Source organism: Ambystoma mexicanum, chromosome 13 (genome assembly GCF_040938575.1).
Source record: "Ambystoma mexicanum isolate Mex_15411 chromosome 13, UKY_AmexF1_1, whole genome shotgun sequence".
Classification (NCBI taxonomy): domain Eukaryota; kingdom Metazoa; phylum Chordata; class Amphibia; order Caudata; family Ambystomatidae; genus Ambystoma; species Ambystoma mexicanum.
The window spans coordinates 444,206,772-444,234,146 of NC_090938.1; the positions used below are offsets into that span (position 1 = coordinate 444,206,772).

Below are 27,375 nucleotides of genomic sequence, written 5' to 3' on the forward strand. Positions count from 1 at the left end.
GTTGGTAGGCGCGGTTGGTGGCATTTTGGTGAGCATAATTCCCTTGTTTTATTTGTGGCCCCAATGTCCAAAATCCCTTATCTTTGCTTAGATTTTTCGTGTGATCACTAGAGAGACCTCAGACCTACATTTTAGGAAGACCACATTTTTCAGTAATAGTGATGGTGTGCCACCATGGGCGAACTCACTGACTTATTTACGACAGAGAGCTATATATGGTAGTCTTGTGGTAATTTCCACTACCTTATATACGGTAGGGAGCTATGTTCAGAGAGTCTCTCTTCCCGTTGGCTCATGTACCTCCAACAAGCTATGCTACGGTCACTCACAACTGTTCATACTGATTCTGACATGCACACATCTGTCTTAAAATGACCATTGCACTGTTTAAAAATCTCCCCACATCATCGGCATTGTAATGGTAAATATTAAATACACCACCCGTCTGTTTTCAAATATTTTTCTGTATTATAAAAGTTGCATTTAAACACGATCTCATTCTTTACAGAAATAAATAAAATGGTACAGTAAAAGCATTGTCTATGACACACTGCGAAGAGCGTGGCGGAGAACAGAACTCAAATTGCAACATTAGCATTTGATTAAGGCATGCACAGGAATCCTACACTGACTGCATATTACCGTACACACTCAGCTCCCACACTTCTCATTACCTTATCTTTTTAGTTGTTCTCTTTGGCTGTTCTCTTTGTGAATGTGGCTCCCTTGGATTAACTCCAGCAAAAAGGAACGCTTGCCTTCTCAAACCGGGGTCATTGCCTGGAATTCTCAGCTTTTGCAGATAGGAATGCCTCAGCCAGTGGAAAGGTCCTTCATTCAGCTCTCCCCAATCTCGACTGCACAATCTTGACTGTAGCAGGACTCAGGGATCTGCATTCCGTCAGGAGTCCCACAGCCAGGTCCTCTCCCCAGTAGTGCAGAAAAATGTCTGCCTGTCTTTTTCCCCGATACTGCCCACTAAAACTTTCATCTCAGCCCTCTGTATGACGTGTCCCAATGAAATCCATCATCTCTCATCCTCCTACTCTCAACAATAGCTTCGCTTATACATTTGCAATTGTTGCAAATCTGACTTCCTTCTTCCTGCAGTTACTGTGCACAAAAACACGGAGAAGCAGACAAAGAAGAGAAGAAAGAAAAATCTGCACACACATTTAAATGGTTTTCAGAGTATGCCTAATTCTGCAGTGGAGAACACATTTCATTAGTGGGTTATGTTAAATAAGGTTTTATTAGTCAGGTTAATGGTTAATAGGTTAGCTGTTAATTTTCAAATGTGTCTCTCGCACCATAGGCATTTCAGGTGAAAAATAGTGTGCATTTTTAAATGAGCACGTGTGCTTTTAACTGTAAAAATAGATTTGCATCTTATATGTTAAAATCGTTTTTGACTGAATAGCCTGTCTTTCCTTGTTAATCTGGTAACCCATATAGCAATGCACCGCACCCTTGTGGTGGTGCTGCAAAAAAAAAAATGTGCTACTTGTGCAGTAGTGCTGTACTCTGTGCTGTTTGCTACCTGTGCAGTAGTGCTGTACTCTGTGCTGTTTGCTACCTGTGCAGTAGTGCTGTACTCTGTGCTGTACCATGCCAAATATCCTTACATATACCCTCCTTTTGTTTTTAGAACTTGGCTACAATCCAAGCCAATTCCTAAAAACAACGTGTTCTCTCTCTTTTTTTTTTTTTTTTTTTTACAATATAGCAATCCAACAAAATGAATATTCATGTGCATCAATGAAAAATTTGCAATCAACATTTCATCTGAGTCCATCAGTTCATAAAATGTTCCACATTTGTCTTCTCAGTGGAAGTGGCATTACTTTAAGTTTAAATTTTCCAAGTCAATTAAAAACAACGAAATAAAACAACTAACTAAAACAAATAATTAATATAACAAATTAAAATAAATAATTAAAATAATAAATACGTGGAACTTCATATGCCGGAACTTTTGTTTTGTCTCTTTTGGTATGTCCCGACCTGCGATGTTATTCGGTTCATTCGAGTATTTTTTCATCTTGGCAATCTTGAATCCACAGCAGTCATCTCTTTTGGCATTCCGGTTATTTTGTCTTCACCTCCACCTGGAGGCAGGCATCTTTTGGTCTTCATCCAGGGGACTCCAGGACTCCATCGTCTCTCCCGTGGGCTCTGATCTCGAAACCTCCGACCAAATAATGTTAATTGTCTAAATCAAAATAGAAAATAAACAAATTAAGTACATAGCATAATACTAACTTCATCCTTTTGCCAAAAATAAAACATGCTTGGTAAAAATATTTCATTTTTTTTTTTTTCTGAAATTAAACACAAGTTAAAAGAAAACAAGCAGATATTCAATATTTAACACACTTTCTCTCTGCACACCAACCATGAGCTTCCATTATATGTGCATTTATTTATTTATTTATTTATATTATATATTTTTTCATATATTACAGTGTTTATGTGCCATCATAACGATCAACTTTTTTTTTTTTTTTTTTAACTTCTTTGTCACTGCCTCCTGACTACATCCACTTATTTTCTCCTTTTTTTTTTTAAGGGACTTTATCTGTCTCTACATGCTCAAGCTGCCTGATCTCATGTCTGGGATGGCATGGTTTGATTTGATTTACATGGACAAACTGCTCTATTGCTGTTTCACCTTCATTTTTCAAAATTTTATACACTACAGGAGAGACCTTATCTATAATTCGAAATGGCCCCTGCCAGGCCGCTAGAAATTTAGAATTTTTCTGTTTACTTTTTCCAAAATGAAACTTGTACACCTGATCCCCTACACTGTATTCCTTTACTGATGTCTTTTTATCATAATATGACTTTGCACTGTCAGCAGCTCTTTCCAGATTTCTCTGCACAAAAGCAAATGCGTGTTGCAAATGTCTCCTCAGTTAATCAATATATTCATGAACTGTGGATGCACTCACAAGGGTTTGCTCATGTGTTCTGTATAGTAGGTGTTGTGGTAACACCATTTTCCTACCTGTTAAGACCTCATGGGGGCTAACACCTGTTGCTTTGGCAGGAGTCGACCTGATTGCCATCAAAACCAATGGTAAACGCAAATCCCAGCTGGAACCTGCTTCTGTCACAAATTTCTTTAAAATATCCACAACAGACCTATTGCTTCTTTCAACTGTACCTGAAGACGCCGCCCGATATGCGATATGTAGTTTCCTTTTCACACCTAGTATTTGCCATACCTTACTCATTAGAGCACTTGTGAAATGACTTCCTCTGTCTGACTCAATTCTTTGTGGCAACCCAAACCTTGAGAACACATGGTTCACCAGCAATGTGGCTGCTGTTTGCGCACTACAATCTGGTGCAGGAATGCACTCAATCCACTTCGACATCAAACATACCACACTCAAAATATAACGGTGTCCCCTGCTCGACCTTTTTAAAGGACCTACATAGTCTATTTGCAAATCTGACCATGGGAGAGTTAGGCCTCTTTTCATCAATGGTGCTCTATGCATTGGTGAAGCAGGTTTAAATTGGGCGCATACTAGACATCCTCTAGTATATAATTCCACATCTTGGGACATATGTGGCCAGTAAGCATAATCTTTTAATATTTCTAATGTTTTTTGTGAACCTCTATGGCCCGCAGTTATGGCATCATGTGCATGGTGTAGCATCAGTCCTCTGAATGAAAGGGGTACTACCCACTGTATTTGTCCTGTTATGGACTCTCTAATCATGAGTCCATCCTGTAATCTGATTCGTGTTTTGTTCTTTAATAACACCCTCAACTCTTCTTTTCCCATACAATCATTTTCTGTTAAAGGATTTTGTTCAGGATCTATCAAATGATTATAATAGATTCCCAAAATGTGATCATTCTTTTGTGCCTCAATCAAATCTTGGTCTGGCGTGTCATGGCTCCACTGCACCACCGGTTGATCTACCTCCTTTGGTGCTTTAGAACGTGTGACTGCATCAATTTGTATTTCACCCATTAAATAATCAATAGGTAGCAATTCTCCCATCACAGCCCCAATCTTAGCCAGATGGTCTGCCTTATCATTTCCCTCCTTATCCTCTCCTGGTGTTTTTAAATGCCCACGAATTTTTCTCCAGTATATTGTTAAATTATTTTCTGACACCAATTTGTCTATGGCTTGTATCATTTTTCCATGTTTAAGTGGCTTTTTGTTGTATGTAACCATGCCTCTTGCTTTCCAACCAGGCAAATACTCCACAAAGCTATTCCGTGCATAGTCAGAATCAGTCACCTGGACAATTTCACTGAACTTTTTATCAACTGCAGTAGCAATTGCTTTATAGATGGCTGCCAATTCCGCCACCTGACTGCTCCTATCTCCAATCCTCATCCCTATACTGGGAACGCCTTCACATTTCAACCAGACATTTCCTATTCCTGCCACTAACTGTTTATTACTGTCATTTTCAATGTGAAAAGCACAACCATCCACATATACAGTTGGTAAATCCTTGCATGTTTTTTCATCAAAAGCTTTGTGTGATGATTGTTCAAATTCCTGCAAACTAGTTTCCACTTCCATTTCATTTGGTATTTGTTCAGCTGCACAATCATGTAAGTCAGCTAACCCTTGAGCAATTGGGCTCTTTTTATTTTGTCCATATCTCACTTCTACGGGAAAACCTTGTAATGCCAGCGTCCATGAAGTGATTCTGGATTGCGCTAGATTGCCTGATCTAATTCTTTTACTCTCTAAAAATTGCAAAGGTTGATGATTTGTTTCAATAATCACCTTTTCTCCCTGAACAATGGGGCGGAAATGTTGTAGCGCCCACACAGTGGTTAATAGGGCCTTTTCACATTCATTAAATCTCATTTCAACTTGGGAAAATGCCTTACTTGCATATGCAATGGTTTTGTGATTCAAATCGTGTTTTTGTGATAATACTGCTGACATACAATGTTCAGAAAAACCTATTTCTATAAAGAAATCCCTGTCCTTTATGGGGTATGCTAAACATGGTGCCTTTACAAGACATTCCTTCAATCTAGCCACTGCATCAGACTGCTCTCTTTCCCATCTCCAGGGAGTATTTAGTTTAAGCAGTTTAGTCAATGGTTGAGTGATTTCTGCATAATTCTCAATGAACTTTCTGTTATAGCCTGTCATCCCTAATAAACTTTTTACTCCTTTCACATCTTTAGGATCTTTTAATCTTTGTATGGCCTCTATTTTCTTCCTTTGTGGATTTAGCCCACGTTCAGTCACTTCATGCCCTAGAAAGTTCACTTTTTTCTTGCACCATTGTGCTTTTTGCAAAGATACTTTGGCGCCTGCTTTCTGCAATTGGCCAAGCACATGTCTTATTTCATCAAAATGGCTTTACAGGCTTTCATTTTTTATCAGGACATCATCCACATAAACTATTGTTCCTCTTTCCGCTGCATCCGGCATGGCCTTTCTCAAAAATATGCCAAATTCACTCCCACTATTGATGTACCCGAACGGAGCTCTAAGCCAGGCATATTGAGTCCTGTCAAATGTAAAGGAAAATAAGTGTTGTATCTCCTCTGCCAATGGCACACACCAATATCCAGATGTGAGATCTAACGTGGTAAATACATTTGAACCATGTATCTGAGCTAGGCCCTGATCAATGAATGGTAGTGGCCATCTAGATACTGGTACTCTTTTATTTAACTCTCTTAAGTCTGCACACAGCCGCCATTGACCATTTGGCTTTAACACACCTAAAATAGGCGTATTGGATGTGCTATGAATGGGCCTGATTATTCCCCGTGATTCCAAATTTTTAATAATCTCTGCCAATGATTCTAAACATGCCAGCGGTAGTCTATACTGGCGTACAAACACTGGATTTCTGCTACAACCTTCTGGTAGTGTGGCCACATGTAAATCAGTTAAACCACAATCATAAGCATCTTTTGCAAATACATCCTTAAACTCCATAAATATTTCCCTCAGGTCGTCTCTATCCTTATCGCTGTCACATGCATCCGCTAAGGAGATCTGCTCTTCTACCATTTTGGAAAATTCTGGAAACTCTTCTGGTAAAGGAATCTCAGCGCTTTCCTCTAACTGTGTGGCTGTGTCTTTTTGTAGAGCTGCCACTTTTAAATATTTTGGCATATCAGCTTCCACTTCAATGGGCTGATTTCCTGTTTCATTTTCATTTAAATTAAAAATTATGCAATCCTCTTGATGGCAGCACACTGTCTCATTTGAATCATAAGGATACACAGAATGAATTTTAAATATTCCTTTGGGCTGAGAGTCCAGGTGTTCTGGCAACTCGCCCTTGGCATCTACATATTTTTCAGGAATATTCCCAATCACCATGTTATTTAAATCTGCAGTATAATGTGATTTTTGTATGGCCATTCCTAATGGGGAGTTTTCCTCTAAATGAATATCCTGACAACCTTTATTATTTACCATGATTTTTACAGATCCCTCACCAATGTCTATCAATGGAATGTATTCATAATCCAGGCCTTGCTGTTTTATGGATTCATTCAGGCATACAAATGCATCAGAGCCTTTCATCTGCTGTACATTTTTGCATTTCAGTGTTATTGCAAACTGTTTTGTAAATGCAGGAATAATAGTATTTTTCCTCATTTGTAATTCGACTGCATAAGGAACCAGTTGTGCACAATGATAAGCCCTTCTTTTGTCTTCAAATTCAGGTGCCGGACCACCTAGGCGTGACCATATTTTTTGATTAAGTAAATCTAACACCATACACATTCTGTGCATGATGTCATTGCCCATGTAAAATTCATTTTGTGCTCCACTCACTATCCATACATTATGGTAAATTGTTTTCTGCCCAATGCTAATTTTAAGCATGCATCTGCCTGCAATTCGGTTTTCAAAGTCTGGACTGTCCAACCCAGAAACATATTGGTTTTTAATCCTAAATTTCGGGATTTCTTCCCTCTCCATCATTTTTTGCAACAATTTCTCATTAATGAAACTCCTTTCATGTTCAAGTGCTAAAGTGGCTTTTATTGTTTTAAGATAATCATTTATACCAACATGAACCCATGGTTGCTCATCTTCCATGTGTATTTCTGCCAGAGTGGTAATGTGTTTTTCTGAATCTGTTTTAGGAGCAATATTCTGTTTGCATGTTTTCTCTTTTAAATAGAAACGTAATGTGTGCTCATCTATGGCAGTCTGCCAATCTTTCCTTGGGTCCAAGTATATTTGTACAGGTAGTTTTTCATTGTCGCTCTGCATTTTGTCTTGACACATTAATATAACAGTGACACTAGGTATGCAGCTATTCTGGAGATATACCTCCACAGCATCATTTGTTTTGGCAACGGTGTGACATTCATTTATATTGCTGTTTTGTGATTTTAGTTTCTTAGGCCTCAATGGTTTTTTGGTTAATGACCACAGCACTCCATTCACCCCATCTATGAGAGGAGACAATCTTTTCAGGCAATCTGTCCCCATCAGAAATGGAATTTCACAAATAGATGTGATCAATACCTCTTGTTTCATTCTGTGCTTTCCTATTTTTATGTCAACCTCAGTTACACCTATGATGGGCACCTCCTCCCCATTAAAGTTATGCACTGGGCCTTGATTTGCCTTCACTGTGATCTGACTCTGTGGAGGCCTCCCTTCATTGATACTCTTTACCAGCTCCTTGGACATAATTGTGGCCTGTGCGCCAGTGTCAATCATAGCGAAGGTGTGGCATTTTTCTTCTACAGTGATGGGTGCATAATATCTGTCCTCAACTTCCTCTAATACACATAAGAAATGTGAATTCTTACTGATTTCAGGGCTCACCTTTCTCAGATCTTTTTCACTTTTGGCTAAGCACATTGGTAAATGAAAAGACATTTTTCCCTCCTTTTTACCCATTTCTGTGCGAGATATTTTATTCATTTCTCCATGTTCAGAGGTTTTTTGGAGTGTGGCCACTGTTCGCCCATCCATCTGGGTAACATCAGAGACCACATTACAACCTTCCAACTGAACATGTGTAACAACATCATTCATCAATTTGTCATTTTTTAATTCTGTGCATTTGTGATCATTTAGTGTAATACCAGCCCTTTCAGCCTCTTCAAAAATATGTGGCTCAAAGAATTCTTCAGGTGATTGACTTGTACCCTCCTTGTGAGTATTTCCTTTTTCTGTCTGTGTTTGGTCATTGTTTTGCTTGCCCAGGGAAGGAGCTATGGCATCCCCACTTACTCCCTGTTCACTGGTATTCCCCATGCATGAGTCATTTTTCTTAAATCTGTTCCTTTGTTCTTTTGGAATTCCTAATGTTTCTTTTTCATTTGTGCAAATCTTTACTGTTTTATTTAGCTCTAAGTTAAACCGTACCTCTTTTTTAGAAGTATTTGCACTTTCTATCACAATTTCATTTACTGGTACTTTCATTTTTAATCCATTAGTCATCTCAGAGTTGTTATGCAAAATTATATCAGAGCAATCTGTCATTTTGGCACTGCAGTTATCATGAGTACTTAGTCACTTTTCGGAAGCCCCCCGGTCATTGCTATGGCCATCAGCCCCCTCTTTGGAAGGTTGTTTTTGCGCTGTATAGAGCTTTCCTATTTGCTCAGCTAACATTTTCACTTGGGCCTCAAGGCACTGGAACCTTTCCATCTCTCTAGGATCCTCTTTCTGTGGCCTAGGTCGATATTGGTTGTTTTCCCCCTGATTGGATCTATTCTGATACCTCTCAGGTGATTGATGTCGGTTGGGATGGTTTCTGAACTCTTGATTCATTTGTGGAGGGGAGCGGGTTGCACCCATCCTTTGATTATAGTCCCCTGGTGGGGAATCATTGTACTGGCGTGGATTGTAGTTCACGTTTTGCCTCATGTCCTGTCGCTCAGATTGTGGGTACTGGCCCCTATGTTGATTTCCATTATCAGTAAATCGATCCACATATCGGGGCCTATCCTGATTACCATATATCATGGTGCTGGGATCAAATCTGCTCTGTGTCCCCAATGACTGGTAGGGACCATCATTTCTTTGATCTTGATTTTGTCTCTGGTTATTGTTCATACCTGCCATATCAGGCCGATATCCTACCCGGGGTCTATCCCCTAAATATCTAGGGCTGATGTAGCTCTCTCTATTACTAGGATCATGTGTTTGGAACATTGGTACAGGAAATGGCGATCTTTGTTGATTACCCCTTTGTTCAGGTGTCACATTATTTTTACCTTGGCTTTGAGCAGACTCAAGGGACATTTTGGCTGACCTGATTTCCATTACTGTGGCTGAGGGTTCTTTAGATTTAGGCCTGGTATCTTTCATTTTATCACTTTCTCTACCCTGACAATAGAGTACCTCATATAGCTTTGTGCTTTGATGTACAATCCATTCAAGGGACTTGTCACGGTCAAATTCACGGACCAATTGGGATATGATGTCTTTCTGTAGCCCATAGAAGTATGCGGTTTTAAACTCATTGGAATTTGAGTCAAAAGATACATCAAAGCGAGAGAATGCTCTTTTTAAGTCTTGTAAAAATTGGCGAGGGGATGTATTGGGTCCAGCAGTAATTGTGTACGCGACTTTCTTTGCCTCCTGCAATGACTGAAAAGGAGAAAAATGACGCCTAATTTCTTTTTCAAACTCCAGCCATGTCATATTCTGCTGTTCATTTAATCCCCTTATGATGCTGGCCGTCGGGGCATCTAAAGTTAAATGAAAATATTGTCTGTACTGTTCCCTAGGTATCTGGAGTGCTTTAAAAATGTCATGCACCGCTTCTAAGTGATCCTCAATGCAGCATTCACCTCCCTTTTTAAATGGTTTGATCAGGGCTTTAATGGATTTCATTATTTTTATGGGGCTACTTGTTGCAATGCATGGAATTGCACTATTTTGTGACTCAATCCTGTTTTCAGGTGTATGAGATTGGTGGCTGCCCCCAATGGGAGTATCAAATCCCCCAAGGGCGCTGCAACCAAGTTCAGTCACCGGCCCAGTCACTGGGGCACTAGCTCTTTGGGCATAGCTAGAATTCACCTCCACTCCATTGAATGTGGTACCCTGCCGCCTCTCCTGGGACCTGGGAATGCACATTTGCTGTTCTAAGTCCTTACACTTTTTAAGGAGTCTGTTGGCTTCATCTTGCAAATAATTATTTTCATCACTCATTTTATTAATCACCTCCTGCATATCGCACATTTGCATTTGGCATTCATCGAACTCTTTATTTCTCTTGTCTCTTTCTTGAATCATTTTAATCATTTCTTGTTCTGCACTCTGGAGATCACCTTCTTTTTCGCAATGTTCTTTTTGTAAAATCTGCATTTCTGAAACAACCTCATCTTTATCCTGCCTAATGTGATCCACTAAGGCTTTTAAGTGTGCCAATTCTTGCTCACTATCTTCAAATTGTTTCTTGCTTTTGGATAACTGAGTATCAAAGTCTCTGCATTTTAATTGCATGTCTTTTTGGCATACATCCAATTCTGCTCTCAACATTTCCTGATTTTTACTTGCCCCCTCTAATTCAGTCTTTAACCTGTTAATTAGCTGAGTATCATTCTCTTGCATTCGCAGGGATTTGTTTAAAATAAACCATATGTTGCCGCATAGCCGTATTAAACAGTCTTTCTCTGCACTTTTATCGGCTGCATTCAATAATCTTGTAAGGCAGAACTGAATTATGCTGCCTTCTGCAAGAATATTGTCTAGTTTTTCTTTCTGCACCTCACCCTGAATGCGGTTACTCCATTCTAACGTGCTATTCGAAGACCAATTCCCATGTGCAAATAACTTTGCCTCTAAATATTGCACTAGATCTGAGAATGTGGTTTCCCTTTGTGACATTCTGAAATTCGTTTTTAGTGGCACACTGCTATTATAAAATGGGTTCCCTTTAATGTGCAAATGGCAGTGTGAGACACACTTGCCACGCCCAGTAGGTACTCTATGATCACTTTCCCGGCCTGCAACGCACCATAAATATGTAGGGTATTTTGTGGAGATTTGGGGCCTGACGGTATTTTATTACCGCCGAAAAATAACTTAGCAATAATCACTCTTTGTATTCAGATTTGGCCATGTGCAACAATAATACAATGGACATGCATTATTTCAGCACCCAGACCTGCATATTTGGTATACGTGGTTGGTAGGCGCGGTTGGTGGCATTTTGGTGAGCATAATTCCCTTGTTTTATTTGTGGCCCCAATGTCCAAAATCCCTTATCTTTGCTTAGATTTTTCGTGTGATCACTAGAGAGACCTCAGACCTACATTTTAGGAAGACCACATTTTTCAGTAATAGTGATGGTGTGCCACCATGGGCGAACTCACTGACTTATTTACGACAGAGAGCTATATATGGTAGTCTTGTGGTAATTTCCACTACCTTATATACGGTAGGGAGCTATGTTCAGAGAGTCTCTCTTCCCGTTGGCTCATGTACCTCCAACAAGCTATGCTACGGTCACTCACAACTGTTCATACTGATTCTGACATGCACACATCTGTCTTAAAATGACCATTGCACTGTTTAAAAATCTCCCCACATCATCGGCATTGTAATGGTAAATATTAAATACACCACCCGTCTGTTTTCAAATATTTTTCTGTATTATAAAAGTTGCATTTAAACACGATCTCATTCTTTACAGAAATAAATAAAATGGTACAGTAAAAGCATTGTCTATGACACACTGCGAAGAGCGTGGCGGAGAACAGAACTCAAATTGCAACATTAGCATTTGATTAAGGCATGCACAGGAATCCTACACTGACTGCATATTACCGTACACACTCAGCTCCCACACTTCTCATTACCTTATCTTTTTAGTTGTTCTCTTTGGCTGTTCTCTTTGTGAATGTGGCTCCCTTGGATTAACTCCAGCAAAAAGGAACGCTTGCCTTCTCAAACCGGGGTCATTGCCTGGAATTCTCAGCTTTTGCAGATAGGAATGCCTCAGCCAGTGGAAAGGTCCTTCTTTCAGCTCTCCCCAATCTCGACTGCACAATCTTGACTGTAGCAGGACTCAGGGATCTGCATTCCGTCAGGAGTCCCACAGCCAGGTCCTCTCCCCAGTAGTGCAGAAAAATGTCTGCCTGTCTTTTTCCCCGATACTGCCCACTAAAACTTTCATCTCAGCCCTCTGTATGACGTGTCCCAATGAAATCCATCATCTCTCATCCTCCTACTCTCAACAATAGCTTCGCTTATACATTTGCAATTGTTGCAAATCTGACTTCCTTCTTCCTGCAGTTACTGTGCACAAAAACACGGAGAAGCAGACAAAGAAGAGAAGAAAAAAAAATCTGCACACACATTTAAATGGTTTTCAGAGTATGCCTAATTCTGCAGTGGAGAACACATTTCATTAGTGGGTTATGTTAAATAAGGTTTTATTAGTCAGGTTAATGGTTAATAGGTTAGCTGTTAATTTTCAAATGTGTCTCTCGCACCATAGGCATTTCAGGTGAAAAATAGTGTGCATTTTTAAATGAGCACGTGTGCTTTTAACTGTAAAAATAGATTTGCATCTTATATGTTAAAATCGTTTTTGACTGAATAGCCTGTCTTTCCTTGTTAATCTGGTAACCCATATAGCAATGCACCGCACCCTTGTGGTGGTGCTGCAAAAAAAAAAATGTGCTACTTGTGCAGTAGTGCTGTACTCTGTGCTGTTTGCTACCTGTGCAGTAGTGCTGTACTCTGTGCTGTTTGCTACCTGTGCAGTAGTGCTGTACTCTGTGCTGTACCATGCCAAATATCCTTACAGCGGGCAATAGGGATTGGAAGCAGTGTAGAGGTTGTGAGGAATAAGAGTAAAATCATCATGGAGTGGAAGGGAGAAAGTGAGGAAAAGAGGAGCGGATGATGAACGAGACTGAGAGTAGATGCATACAATGGAGATGAGGAAGGTGAAGGGAGAGGAGAAGTAGCAAGAATTGCAAGGAGGTGGTGGAGAGGAGTATACAGGAAGGAGAAGGGAGAGCAGCTACATTTAAGGCCTCCGCCAGAAAGGTCATCTTAAGAACCAGAGACTTAAACCAATAGCCAATTGTTGAGTTCCATGCTGCTTACAAATAGGAGGGGACAATTAACTTATATCCATGGCCCAGCTACCCAGGTTATCCCAAGGCGCAGCTCTAGTTGGGAATACCTTAGTGTATCGGGTGTGTATACCTGGTAAGCAAGTCCTAGAGGTCTGACGCCTGGCCTCGTCAATCCCAGCACCTGCCAAGGAAGACTAGGAGACAATAGAGGAGTGTTTGGTCACTATACAATATTAGACAGTGTGAGTCACTATTTTATCTGCTAACGCAGCATATGTGTTTTACGAGAGTGAGAAGAACTGAGAGCCACAACCCTACGAATTTGCAGAGCTTGAGAAATTGCACGCACTAATGCATGGGCTGAGTCAAACCTCTAATCCCTTTGTTGTGTAACCCCAATAAAACTCATCTAGAGTAGTTTATCTCTTGACTTCGATAAGGCATATAAATGCACACAATCAATATTATATTATTTGATCATTCAAAATACAAGCATGATTGTTTTGTTTTAGTTTGATCGTTTCCTTTTAACAGTTATAATATATATATTTTTTTTAAAATTTACAGGAAAAAGAATTGGAGCCCTTCATGGACTGTTTTGGAGGGCTCAATTTTGACGTTCTACAAGGAAGCCAAAAATCTGTCCACAAGCAGTTTGGTAAGCATGCTTAGTTCTAGCTATTCCACCTTTGGTTCAATGAAATATTGTTTGTTCCCACTTAACTAAGGCCCTGAGCAGTGGAGATGGCGTGCTTTGGTTTGCTCCACTGATCCCTGCTTTTGAAGCAACTGATACATTTGAAATTGGCTGAGTGAAGGTTTGAAGGATGCAAACTCTTGCCCATTATTGGGAAGCATAAGCATATGTGGCTAATTCTTTTTCATTGAAAAGGATTCCTGCACTCATTCAGAATACATGTGGAAAGAATGTAGTATTTCTTAGACGCTAATCAAGGTGAATATTTTATGTCGTATTTAACTTCTGTATCTCCTCACTTAATGGGCTGTGGGGTTGCCATTGGGACATTTTCACAGTTCCATGGTTTCATCATTTAGTTTGTGCTCTAAATTAAGGGCTATTTACCAAGAAGTAATCCTTAATTTAGGTTTTTTGTGACAAACTACAGCATCAGAGCAATTTTTAGGAAGGTGGAGGCCCAAAGAGCATTCACTATTCCGGGAAGATACAGATATAAAGGGAAGCAGTACTTCTAGTGCATCCTAGACGTAAATTGGGATACTGATAGGGAAGCCTGAATAATAATATTCACTCAGAGTTTAAAGGAATGGTTCGGTCAGAAAATATTATTGGCCAAAAAGATGGCCAATAATAAAACAAATATCTAAAATCTATATTTATTTTAAGTCCCTATGGAAAGTTTCAAGCAGATGAAGCTCAAACTTTAAAATTGCAATCACTAGGGGCCATCCATTTTGTGATTGCAGGCAGCCTCCTCGGCTCTGCATTTGCGTGACTAAACAAGCAGCAAAAGCCCCCTACTGGGAGCTTTTGTTTACTGCAGCCTGAGCAGAGCTGAGGAGGCTGCCTTCACTTTCATTTTACGTTTTCTGTGCTCCCCAAGCCCAGGGAAGCACAGAAAACGTAAAATGAAGGCAAAAAGCTGAGGCGCACCAATTAAAAATATTACGTTGTATTTGTGATTGCCGTGGTTGGAAAACGACAGCAATCACAAATACAACAACGTTGTTATTCTGACAGCGGCAGCTTTTGCATGGAATCTCCTGGACTCCCCCAACCCTGAGGGAGTCCAGGAGACTCCCAGAGAAAGCTGCCACTTTCAGAATAACAACTTTTTTTGATTTGTAAATACTGCAACATTTACAAATCAAAAACGTTGTATTTCTCACTGCGGCAGCTTTCGCTTGGAATCTCCTGCACTCCCTCAGGGTTGGGGGAGTCCAGGAGACTCCACGCGACTCCACGCGAAAGCTGCCGCAGTGAGAAGCACTGCGGCATTTCTAAACACCCGCGTTGTGTTTCTGCCTGCAGCGGCTTTCACTTTGGAGCACCGGAGACCCAAAGTGATAGCCACGGCAGGCACAAACACTAAACGGTTGTGTTTCAAAAGCGCTTCGGTTTTTCTTTCTAAGTTTCTCAGGCTCCCCCGGCTCGGAGGAGCCTGAGAAACTTAGAAAGAAAAACCGCAGCGTTTTTGAAACACAACAAAGTTGTTTTTATGTTTGCGGTAGCTTCAACTTGGAGCCCATGGTGCTCCAAGCTGAAGCTACCGCCAACATAAATACAATGTGTTAAAAGCTGCAGTTTTATTTCTAGGTTTTCCGGGCTCCTTTAAAAAAATAGCACTTACCGAGATGCAGCTGCAGCTTTCCTGCCTGTAGTCTTTGGTCCCCGTCCTCCGCGTCCGGCACCAATGAAGCAAAAGCCACCCAATGGTAGCTTTTGTTTACTACAGCTGGCTGGCTTTTGCTTCATTAGTGCCGCAAACGCAAGCACAGGCGGCATCCATTTCACAAAATGGATGCCCCCTAGTGCTTGCAATTGTAAAGTTTGAGCTTCATTTGCTCGAAACTTTACATAGGGACTTAAAAAAAATATTTTAGATATCTGTTTTATTATTGGCCATCTTTATTGGCCAATAATATTTCTGAACAAACTATTCCTTTATTTAGCATATGCATCTAAATGCGTGTCAGGGTCCGGCTTGACTGAATTCCACAGGAGCTGATGCTGGCCCCACAGACCCTCACTAGGAGTTCACCTCTCAACCCTTAAATATAAGCTGAGCTGAAAACCCCAAGAAAGGGAAAGGGGAATTTGGAGAAAATAACAACGGAGACACTGCAGCCCTGCAACCGTCTGGTAGGCTCTGGTATCTGTGGTAAACAAATACACGTGGTTACTTATATGATAAGAAAAACCTCTTTTCTAAAATTATTCTAAATAAACTCTAAACTCTTTACCTCTTAAACCTCAGTAAAAGACTTTGAGGCTATTAATCTGTGTGGAATATCTTGTAAATATATCTTGTGTTGTGCATATAGTTCAAGCCACTCAAGTCTCTCTAGAATTCTAAAGTGATGGCCTTTGCAAACACCTTTTCAGGACTAGATATTTTTCTTGCTTCAAAGTTTCTTTAACCTTATGTAGTTTTCAATGCTCTCATAAATTGCAGTCTTTCTCTGAAGTATTGAATTCCATTTGCATAAATTACATTAAAAAATATTCTTTAACTTCCTGGAATACTGCTTTCCTTATGCGTGTGAATTGTTTCTTTATTTACACAAAGAACGTATAGTTTCTTCCTCAAATAGCGTGTGCGATAAACACGTGAAATCAGAAGACGTGAAGAATTGTCCTCGCGTTTAAAATACACATGCGATTCTTTACAAACCCTCGCACGTGAAAAAATACGTAAACGCGATAAAAATAACACGCGTTGGTTAAAATGGACTTGCGCTCTATCGCTACCAAACTCACGCGGAGAAACGAAACGTATTTCACGTAAAACAGTTCACGCGTTTAAAACAACTCGCGCTTCATCAAAATGGACTCGCGCTCTATCGCAAACCAACACCCGCTTTCTCATGAGATGTCATTCACGTAAAAAATGTACACGTGCTAAAATTCACTCGCGCAATTCTTTTGGGCACGCGCTCTATCGCAAAACACGCGCTTTCTCATGAAACGTCTTTCACGTTAAAAATGTACACGCGCTAAAATTCGCTCGCTCAATTCATTTGGGCACACGCTCTATCGCTCTGAATACCCGCGCGCTTTCAAAAACACGTAAACAACGACTTGCGAGCTCGCGCACGCATTAAACAGTCTTTAAGAACATTACACGCAGTTAATTAACTTTAAACTCCTACGCATTATCTTCAAGCTTGTCTTCCTTATAATAACTTTAACTGTAAATGTCTCTTTTCTCAAATGACTTTGAAATTTGTTAACTCTTTAAGTTTTCTTCTAAAGAAAATGAAAGTTCACTGTGACAATCTTAAAATCTTTAAAGGAACGATCCCACCTGATGACTTCTTGTTCAAACTGGATCAGCAAACGATATTCTTACTTCTTTGGTAGATCTTCTGAGCTCTGAAAAGGCCTTACTTAAGGAGCTTAACTAATGTACAACCAGCCACTGAATTTCTCTGGATGAAAGGCGGTTTAGAATCTTGCTCACCTCCCAAGAATCAAACCCATTGTCCTCTCCACCAATCAGGCAAACCAAACATATCATTGTTCCTTTAACCAATCAAATTAAGTTTCTTTCTCTCCATCTTAACTTTGGGCAAGCACAATGTTAATTCAATGTACAAACTCTTCCTGTTAATAATCCAGCCAGTCCTGACAATGCGTACCTCCGCTATCTAGAAATATTATCCCTGTGGTACATGACACACATAATGTTTGTGTGAATTGTAATAATTTGTAATAATTTTCTTCTATATCTACATTACCGCCACTATAGTCAATACAATTAATTTATAAAAATGTGTTTTATTTCATATACCAAGACATTTCTTTCAAATTCAATTACTAAGAAAGTATTCTAAAAATTACAAAAGGATAACAAGTTTGATGTACAAACACATCAATTCAATTGTTGTTCTTTTTCCTTTAACTTATGCACAAACATATACAAAACATGGATAACTATTCCATTACCATATTCCCAAAACAATCTTGTAGACACCAAAGCAAGTTAGTGTCGATAAAGAACAAAAGTAAGGACCTGCACCTCAAACGTATTATACATATGTTAAAAGAAAATCTATATAAAGTTGTGTAGTTTTGACAAAGAGCCTTTGTTTTTTAGTGGCCTTGTCCTCCCTTGGATATACATACTTTTAGGTTAATTTGAGTGTATCCTCGTGAATTAAATTATGCTTCAACAGGGACGGCCTTACCTTATTTATAGGGGCTTTGACACGTTGAAGAAAAATAGAGTGCAACCAGGAACCTCTACTGAATAGAAGATGCTATGAAATTGTACGTATGGGAAATGAAATATCAAACATCCTGTCTCTATTTGTAGGTATATTTACATAGTCACTATATATGAAAAATTACAGCCAATGTGGAAGGTAGTGACCTTATTCATTGCAAAATTGATAGAATCATTTAATATCAATTTGACTGAAAATTAAATTAAACATTAACATTATTTTTGAAGAATCTAGCAGTAATGTCACCATATATTACAAAACATCTTATACAAAATAATGTAGTCATGCTATGTTTCTCCATAAGCACGGTTTCCAGAATGAAACCAATCACCTGAATGGAAGGCCCTGGCCACCGGCCATAGACGAAGGCCAAGGCGAGTGGGCCCCAAAGAAACCTATTCAGACCCATATTGGTGCAACATGTACAGTGGGCACAGCCAAAGACTGTGGCTTGTGGGCCTCAAAGAATCCTATTGGTGCAACATGTACAGTGGCCATGACCTAAGGCCATGGCTAGTGGGCCCCAAAGAAACGTATTGGTGCAACATGTACAGGGGCCATGACGAAGGACGTTTGCGTAGTAGACCCCAAAGAATCCTATTGGTGCAACAAGTACAGTGGCCACGGCCAAAGGCCATGGCTAGTGAGCCCCAAAGAAACTATAGTATAACAAAACCCTTGAAATTCCGTTAAAAAACTTTAGTTGACAGAGTTAAGGTGATCACATTTAACGCAACAAAACCCTTGAAATACAGCACTCGAAATTTGAAGCAAGTTCACGCTAACTTTGTGCCTCTTGTTGCACAGCGTATGACCATAATGATGGAATCACAGATGACATCACTGATGAAGTCAATGGCTAGTGGGCCTCAGAGACCTATTGGTGCAGCATGTACAGTGGCCACAGCCATGGCTAGTCGGCCTCATAGGAAACCTATTGGTGCAGCATGTACAGTGGACAAGGCCGAAGGCCAAACCTTGTGGGCTCAAAAGAAAATTATTGGTGCAACATGTACAGTGGCCAAGGCCAAAGGCCATGGCTAGTGGGCCCCAAGGAAACAATAGTATAACAAAACCCTTGAAATTCTGTGATGCCATCATTGTGGCCATATGCGGCGCAAACGGGGCACAAAGTTAAGGTGGACTTGCTTCAAATGCGAGTGCTCAGTTTCAAAGGTTTTTGTTGCATTAAATCTGATCACATTAACTCGCTCTTTAAAGTTTTTTTCACTGAATTTCAAAGGTTTTGTTGCTGTTTTTTTCACATTAAATCTGATCACCTTAACGCTCATAACTAACGTTTTTTCACAAAATATTATAGTGAAGTTGAAGCCTATGTACATAGACTTGCCAAAATTCTATTGCGAATACCCTTTGACTCGCTGGATGATTTGGATGAAATTGTCAAAATAAAAATGTTTGTTACAGGCCCCCCAAACTGGAAATTGTGGGCAAAATTTGTTAAAAGATGAAAAAGCTATTAAGAAAACAAAAAAACGCTGTTATTGGCCTACTTCCATTAATTTTCCATGGAGAAAAAGGGCATTTGTTGAACAGCTACTGTGCAAAAACTGCTGGACTGATTTGGACCAAATGGGGAACAACTTGGGTGAACGCGTTACCGTAATTTACTTTTCTAGTTTGGACTGAATCTGTCCAGTCATTTTTTATATTTTCGACAGAGAAAACCCTTATACTTTGCAGTGGAGAGGCTGAGTGGCTTTTCATAACTTAGAAGTCGGCATTTTTATTTTGTTTTGCTCCACCGCGATACCTGGGGAAAACTAAAATGGAAATTGTTAAAACTGCTATTTGCATCAGACTAGAGGTTTAGGTGGGGGGGAAGAGGACTCCATGTGAAGTTGGAGAGTTGGGGTGGTATGGGGTGGCAGTTATGGATAGAATATTTCCAGCTTACTTGGGGAATCTCGCAACACGTTTGGAAAAGAAACTGCACCACACAAACATAGGAGTGACAGGAGGTAATGGGAGAAAGTTTGGGAGGGAGAAAGCAATTGAGAGTGAGGGGGCAAGAAAAGAGGATGTGGGCACATTGTGAGTGTCTGTGAGGATGTTGGGAAGAGTTTTTATTATCCAAGCATTATTGGGGAAATACAGCGGGCATGAGCATAATCTGAATTCATTTCTGGGAAATTATTACGGCAGTAGGGAGTTAAAATGTTTATTATTTTGCACCTGCAGTGATCACAACTACTAGGCAAGAGGGAAAGGGGTGTTTGAGGAAAAATGTATTGATGTAACATGGGCCAAGGCCAGTGGATCCCAAAAAACCTATTGGTGCAAAATGTACAGAGGCCACAACTGAAGGCTGTTGCCACTCGCCCATGGCGAGTGGGTACCAAGGAAACAAGTTGGTGCAAGTAATACCCTTTAAATTCAGTGAAAAACTTTAACTAAAGTGTTAATATGATGATTTAATGCAACAAAAATCTTGAAATTCAGCAGATGTGAGAAGTGATGACCATCATAACTCCACCTTAACTATGCACCCGCTGTTGTGCAGAGTATAACCACAATGATGGCATCACTTATTACATCATACATGACATCCCCGATGAGATCAATAATTATATCAAATGTGTGATTACTGACTAAATAAGTTAGACCTGTTGTTGACCGTTTGATACATATTTTATTATATTACACTTAACAATAATAACATGACATGAAACAATACACTGATAGAAGTATGATATGATTACGTGTGAACCATTAATTTGATTATTTATCTTAAAAATGTTAAAATAAACATGTAAAGTTATACAAATGGTTTGAATTTCAGGTAGCAGTAAAATATTACAATACTAATAAGAATATCTAGCATGAAAAAATTCGGATAGATAGAAGTGGAAAGATTTTTAATAGTAAGTGATATGAAAACAGTCAATGTTCACATTTAAATTTACAATTCTTCTTACTGTTATAACATTACATGAACACATTCTTTTCTAAGTGACAAGTTGTACAAAAGAAAGTACCTGCCCGTGTGCATTGTGATGGTATATAATCTAAGAAATTGAGTTTGCTTAATATGCAAAAAATAATCCATTATTTATGCTACATAATTGCATTTATTAAAAAAGAAATGAAGATTAGAAAGTACATATTTAATTATAGACAAAGCAATGGTATTACTAACATTTTTAGTAATTTCTTTTCAAAGTAAATTATGAATGTGTAGTCCAATATAACGGATTACCTACCAAAGTACATAAATGCTTACATGATATTCTTCTTTGTAATAATGTCTGTATGTGCTTACAATTGTCTACCACGCATTACATTGAAAGAAGCAAGGGCAGATGCATTGTAGATACGTGTTTAAAAACTGAAATCAATAAAAATAAACTGAAACTTCTCTGGGAATTGAAGTATTATTTGAGCCATCTGTGACCTCGGACAATCCAGGGTTGCTTGTACGGATACCTAAAGCTCTTCAGACATTAGTAGACAAATTAGTAGACCAAGGTGATTTGTCAGTAAACGTCTCAAAGTCTAAGGGGGTGGTAGTGAGGTCTAGAAAGATGCCACAAGATTACATTTTCAGTTAGTGCAATGGGTCACTTCCTAGACACATCTGGGCATTACTTTTTCCATCATGCTCAGTTGATCTACTCACGTGCAAAAGCAGAACGTCCGCATGAAGCAAACCAAATGTGCTCTTCTTCGTTTCACTTGGAATGTACGGAGCCTCTCTATAAAGGCCACTCTGATGGCCTCTCATTCTAAGACTGTGGAAATGATCTCCTGTGGAGTAGAATTTTGGAGATCTGGCCATATTTAATCCATGGCAACTGTTGAGAATGGTTTTTTGCAAAGGTTATTTTATGTGCCTCATTTGGCCAATATTTATTGCGAGAGCCCAATCTCCCATAAAAATAAAAAAAACAAGATGGCCACTGCCATAGGAAAAGGGACTTGGACCCTTTTCCATTTCCATGGTAGCCACAGGCTGGAGGAGCACCAGGACCAGAGCCCAAAGCTTGGGCCCAGCAGTTGTGGAGAGGTAAGTAGGGGAAGGGTATGGTATTTTTTTGGGGGTGGGGAGGAGGATGGTGACATGGGGAGGCAACTGGGAGAGGCTCCCTGTTGCCGCAGCCAGGAAAGGGCCTTGATTGGAATGAAACAGCAGGTGGTACACAGTGTGTCCTCAACTGCTGTTCCAGCCACCTGATTAGCTGAGCCCCCTTCCCGGATTCAAATGACTATTATATTACTATTATACAGCACAAAGAATTTAGAACTAGTAAAACCTATGGCGTGACTTTATGTAGAGGATCCCGTGTGAGGATCAAAACAGGTGTTGTCCTATTACTGAAGCACTATCACTAAAAGAGAAAAGACCATGGTAATATCTGGCTAATCTTTAATAGTGCGAACTGGACAATTTGATATTGGTGTATGCGCAAACGGTCAAGGACAACATCCTTTTCAGTTCTTTGAACTATCCTTTATTTGCTATTTGCAACTTTTGTTCAACACAGTTCGGTTTCTTATTGGTTCTCCCCTCGACTCACTGTATGCTCAAACGGTCAAGGACATCAGCCTTTTCTGTTTTTACTTTTGGTGACTGGAGGCTCTAGTCCCGTCTAAAGACTGTTGCGGCTACACACCACCTAAGCATTGGTCAATAACAAGAGTGTCAGCTCGGTGAGGTTGAGCCCAATCTTTATAGACATAACTTCAAAGAACTGTTAACAAATTAGGGGAAAACCAGCTGCAGAGGGGTCCAGCACCATGTGGGTGCTTACTCGAGAGACTCTGGTTGATCTCCCTTTTGTTGAAACCACCAATACCAGAAGACTTTCGGAGAGCCGCAAGGAAAAGGTCAAAGTGGTCATATAGGGGTCTAGCACAATCCTCTGTACAGTCGAAAGTCTTTGACCGACAAACCATTGGAAAGATAAGGGAAATGAATCCCGAAAAGTGAGAAATCCAAACGAGCATTGTGTTGACATGAGTGAACTCGACAGAAGGAGGTCCACAGTGAATTGTTTAAAATGACATTAAAACTCGTGAATGCCATAGTGAGCCCGACGGAGGGAGGCAAACATTCAAGAAGGGTCTGTCTGAGCCCAGAAGAGGGATATGCAGGGGTGAAGTCATCACCAACGTACCTTGGAAAGGACTTTCTTTTGTTCATTTTTTAACACATAGGGTCCTCTGAGGCAAGAGACATTTTGTAGAAAAGAGACTTAACCACAGAAGGTCCTGATACCTGAGAACAGAACAGTCGTCTCATGCTGGGAAAGCTTGAGAGTGTGCTGGGCTCAGGAGGCCCGTCTTGTTTGTGGGGGAAGGGAGCTACCACATCCTGACATATCATTTGTGAACACTTTCTTTCTTGTGACCACTATCCCACACTCTTTTTGTATTAGGATTGGCAATAGGTTTTTAGTCACTTTTATTTGACAAGACGCCACTAAGATTGCCTTATTATTATTTGATGGTTGTAGCTTGCTCCCATCTTTGATTTAGGTTTAGATTAGGCATTTTTCCAACCTACCTATACAGTTTAATAAACACCCTTGAACTGTGATCACTTGTGTCTGTCTTTCCTGTTGCCACCACGAGTTCCTTACAACTACCTCTAAACACATAGTACTGATTATAGCGGACAAAATATCAGTGGATTGTCTCCTGCAACATTGTATGTTGGGTTATCCCCCAACCTCACTGATTGGTTGGCATTCTATCCCAAACTTGGACGTTTGGGTCCTTAGCAGCACGTATGTGAAACGAAACCTGGGTGTTTGAATCCTGTCAGATAACTCCCCATTTTCCCAAAGTCTCATCTGTCATTGGTAGGCCATCAGCAAAAGTCTTACATTTGTAGTTGACCTTGTTGCTGCTGGCTGACCTGGAACATTCAAGGCAGTGTGAACACACCACTATCTTAGCTTAAGGCTCTAATGAATATCTTTTGTTTTCGACTAGTCACATGTGATGAGACCACAAACGTGTCCATTTCATGCTTCCATTTACTGCCGTTTGAATTAATTATGCAGGGCGCTGTTGCTCCTCTTGGCCTCTAGAGACTTGCCCACTCTATCTCAGATGAACTTTATACACTTTTAATTGACCAGCAGTTTGGCGCTCACAGATGTTTTCGTCTTCTTGCATCTATTGAAGAATGGCCCCACATTTAGAGCTTCTCCATGTACTCCCTTTGTGCTTATCCCCCAAAATAGCATCTGCGGTCTGGGCCAACCTCGACTCATCGTCTGGTCTGCTCACAGAGATGTCTCCTGAGTCTTACAGCCTCAGCCTGTCTCTGAGTGCGCTTAGTCAAATTCAATGTGAGCCGTCGTCCATTTTCTTAATATGGCCATCCTTGCCACGTTATATATTGCTCTAGATCAAGCTTCTATATGCTGTCTTTCAACCTTGCGTTACTGCGTATTTACAGTTATTGGTCAGCAAGTTACTTCATCTTCTTTAGATCCATGATTACTTTAGCTTTAGGTTCATTTTACTCTGTGCTTCAGTTACATTGTCAGTTATTCTTTCATATGGTTTCAACATAGGTTCATATATCGTCTTCATGACACCACTTTGTCCTGGTCAGATTTCACTTTACTGTACGTCCATAATATTCATTGATGCACTTTGACATCTTGGCAAGCGACGTCAGTCGATGTAGCTTTCTTCCATGCAACATCCTTCCACACTTTGTGTGAGGGTACATTCTGTATGGCTGTCTCAGTGCATAATGTCTCTCATACACTCGATGCGGTATAGGAACGATGCAAGGGGTCCCATCTATCGCTTTTCTTTGACTGTTCCAAAACATTTGCTCGCTCCTCTACAGCCTTATTTGATCTGGATCAGGAATGCATCTTGCCACTTAGTGGTGGCAAAGGTTGGGTGAACATGCTTCTTCTAAAAGTAGTAACTTGTAAATTGAAGAGGGAACTATGGGGAAAAGTTAAATTTTCATATAAACTTAATGTGCCCAAAGATGTAGTAAACCTTGTTGTTCTTCTCAAAGTATAGTTCACCTGCAGAACCTTTTCCGCTACTTTGAAAGATGCGCTTTAAACGATGTGAACCTGCTCTGGGGTTTTAGGTATGAGTACTGATTTTCGAACTTGACGTGCAGTGAAAACTATACTGATCAATGTTTTACTTCCAAAACTGTAATGTTGGCTGTGTTTCAATGTATTTTATTGTCTGCACTTTGGGGATGTTTTTTATGTATGGCTTTTATTGAAAAATCATACTTTTACGAATCAAAGCTGATATGACGATGACTGACATTTGTGGTGGGTCAGAAGGATGAGACAGTTTGCCATCTTTAACAAGTATTTATTAGAAATAAAGAGAAAAGGCCTCACTTTCCCTAATTGAAAGGCTTCCTACAACTAAAACTAGGGTGCTTGTCATCTGTGTCAATGTAAATGTCTTTCTTCAGTCCCAAAACTAACCTATACTGACCCTGCCACTAATAGAGAACAACTAAGGACCAGGAGAATGACTCACTTCTCCTTGGACGGAAACGACTTTCCAATAAATGTTCTTTCTTAGTACCGAACTTTCAAATAACGTTTTGGTTATTTTTTGTATTAAGTCTTTAAGTTCTTCTAGAGGACTTATCCACATTGTTTTCCTTGTTACTTGTTGCTTTCGTGACTTTATATCATGAGGGGTATTGAACCGTGTATCCTCTTGTATTCTGCCTTTATCAAATAAGTCTCTCTATTCCTTGTACTTTTTGTTCCATCTCTATGGGATCACATCTCTTCTGTTTGCTTATCTTCTCACTGGGATCTGCGTATTGTACCCAGTGGTGAACTTGACTCTGCTCAGGATTGTAAAGAAAATGTAGAGTGTTACAGCGCACTCAATCAATTGATCACTTCCACGAGACCTATTCAATATAGTGATTTTAGTAAAGCTTGGATGCAGGGGAGGAATAACCGCCCCGACACAAAACAGTAGACATATTAACAAAATAAGAGCCCTATCTATGGACCCTCCCGTCCCCTGCACACCTTGATGCCAGAATACTGGCTGGAAAACTTGGAGAAAAGCACACATGTCACTTTCATATATTCCAAATAAGAGTATCATAAAAATCTTCACAATTGGTATCAAATACTGCAGTTCAGTCGATGCTCAACGCATTTCAGGGATTGAATCCCCTTCTTCAGGAGCTAAGCTGTAGATAATAAACAGAAAATAATTTCTTCAATGTAGTGTTGTGTACAGATATTTTAATCATCATCACCACCACATCAGTCATTGATAATCAAACCAAAATGCCGATGGTTTACAGACTAATGTGCCACCACAAGGGTCCTTCCTTGGATTCTTGAGTGAGGTGGTAAGGGAGATCCTCATCAGAACGGGAGCCCTTGTCACCATGGGGGTATTCTCTCCCTGTGAGGTCACGTTTACTGCCACCCCTAGGGGGGAATATCACGTAGCGGCCTCAGCTACCTAGCCTCACAAGGAAAGACTCCCCCCCCCCCCCTGGGGAGAAGTGATTGAAACCCTCGATTCATCACACATTACTCAGGACAAATTGTGCTTTGGTTCAGCAGCTGAGTTCATATCAATGTGTTAAAGGTGTCCTCTTGCAGTGATCATCAACACCTGTTCTTTTTCATTAGAAGCAGTCTTCAAGTTTTAGTGTTCCTGAGTACACTGTGGAACTTCAAGGCGCATCGATCTGCTGGGCTGCAAAAGAGAAGTCTAGTAAGAAGAATGTTTTAGAGGTAACGATTGCTTGACTTTTATTTCACTTACTGTTATTTTGGAATGCTTAGGATGATAGTGTTTTAATTATGATTTGTAATACTCATTGATGCTTTAACTACTCTCAATTACATTGTTGGCGCTGATGCAAGATTTGCTTTCTAATGTAAACCTGTTTTATTTCTAATTGGCCTACTAGTATATGTAGGCATGTATGCATCTTTCATGACACCTTTCAATATTATACGCTATCGGTGCTGCTTGCTACACAAAGTTAAGGGGAAATTAAGGGGGGGCTATGGTGCAGCAAGCAAACCTACAATTGACATTTTCACCTATACTTTGGCTTTATCACAAGGACAGTAAGGTTAGATAAGGTCATGGGTCACAGTTGACCAAATGACTGATCACATTTGCTTTAATCTTGACTGCAAATGTACAGTTCTCTGCCCTGGATTAGGATTTTCTACAATCTGATCTTCTCATTCATTGACCAAAAAGTCAGCTAGAAAGTTATGCCTCTATAAGGAATGGGTGTCACTGGTTAGTCACCTTACAATCAATATATATCAAACATACTTTAATTTTGCATACCTCTAGTATTAGATTTCCTGTACAATTTGGACCCACTATTCTTAAACTTCTTAAATATTTTAAAATGCAACATAATTACCTTGAAACATATTTGGCTT

The 27,375-nt window shown here is 39.9% G+C and overlaps 1 protein-coding gene across 9 annotated transcripts in view; it reads left to right on the forward strand.

The window, feature by feature from the left end:
- Positions 1–27,375, forward strand: part of ARHGAP27 (Rho GTPase activating protein 27) — a 785,924-nt gene that overhangs the window by 677,427 nt on the left and 81,122 nt on the right. For 7 of the 9 annotated variants that reach the window (XM_069634066.1, XM_069634071.1, XM_069634074.1 and 4 more), the window contains 2 exons: positions 13,601–13,691; positions 26,599–26,703. In XM_069634066.1, coding sequence (XP_069490167.1) covers positions 13,601–13,691; positions 26,599–26,703 — 196 coding nt within the window. The remainder of the gene's footprint in view (positions 1–13,600; positions 13,692–26,598; positions 26,704–27,375) is intronic. The other 2 variants (XM_069634072.1, XM_069634069.1) reach the window with 1 other exon arrangement.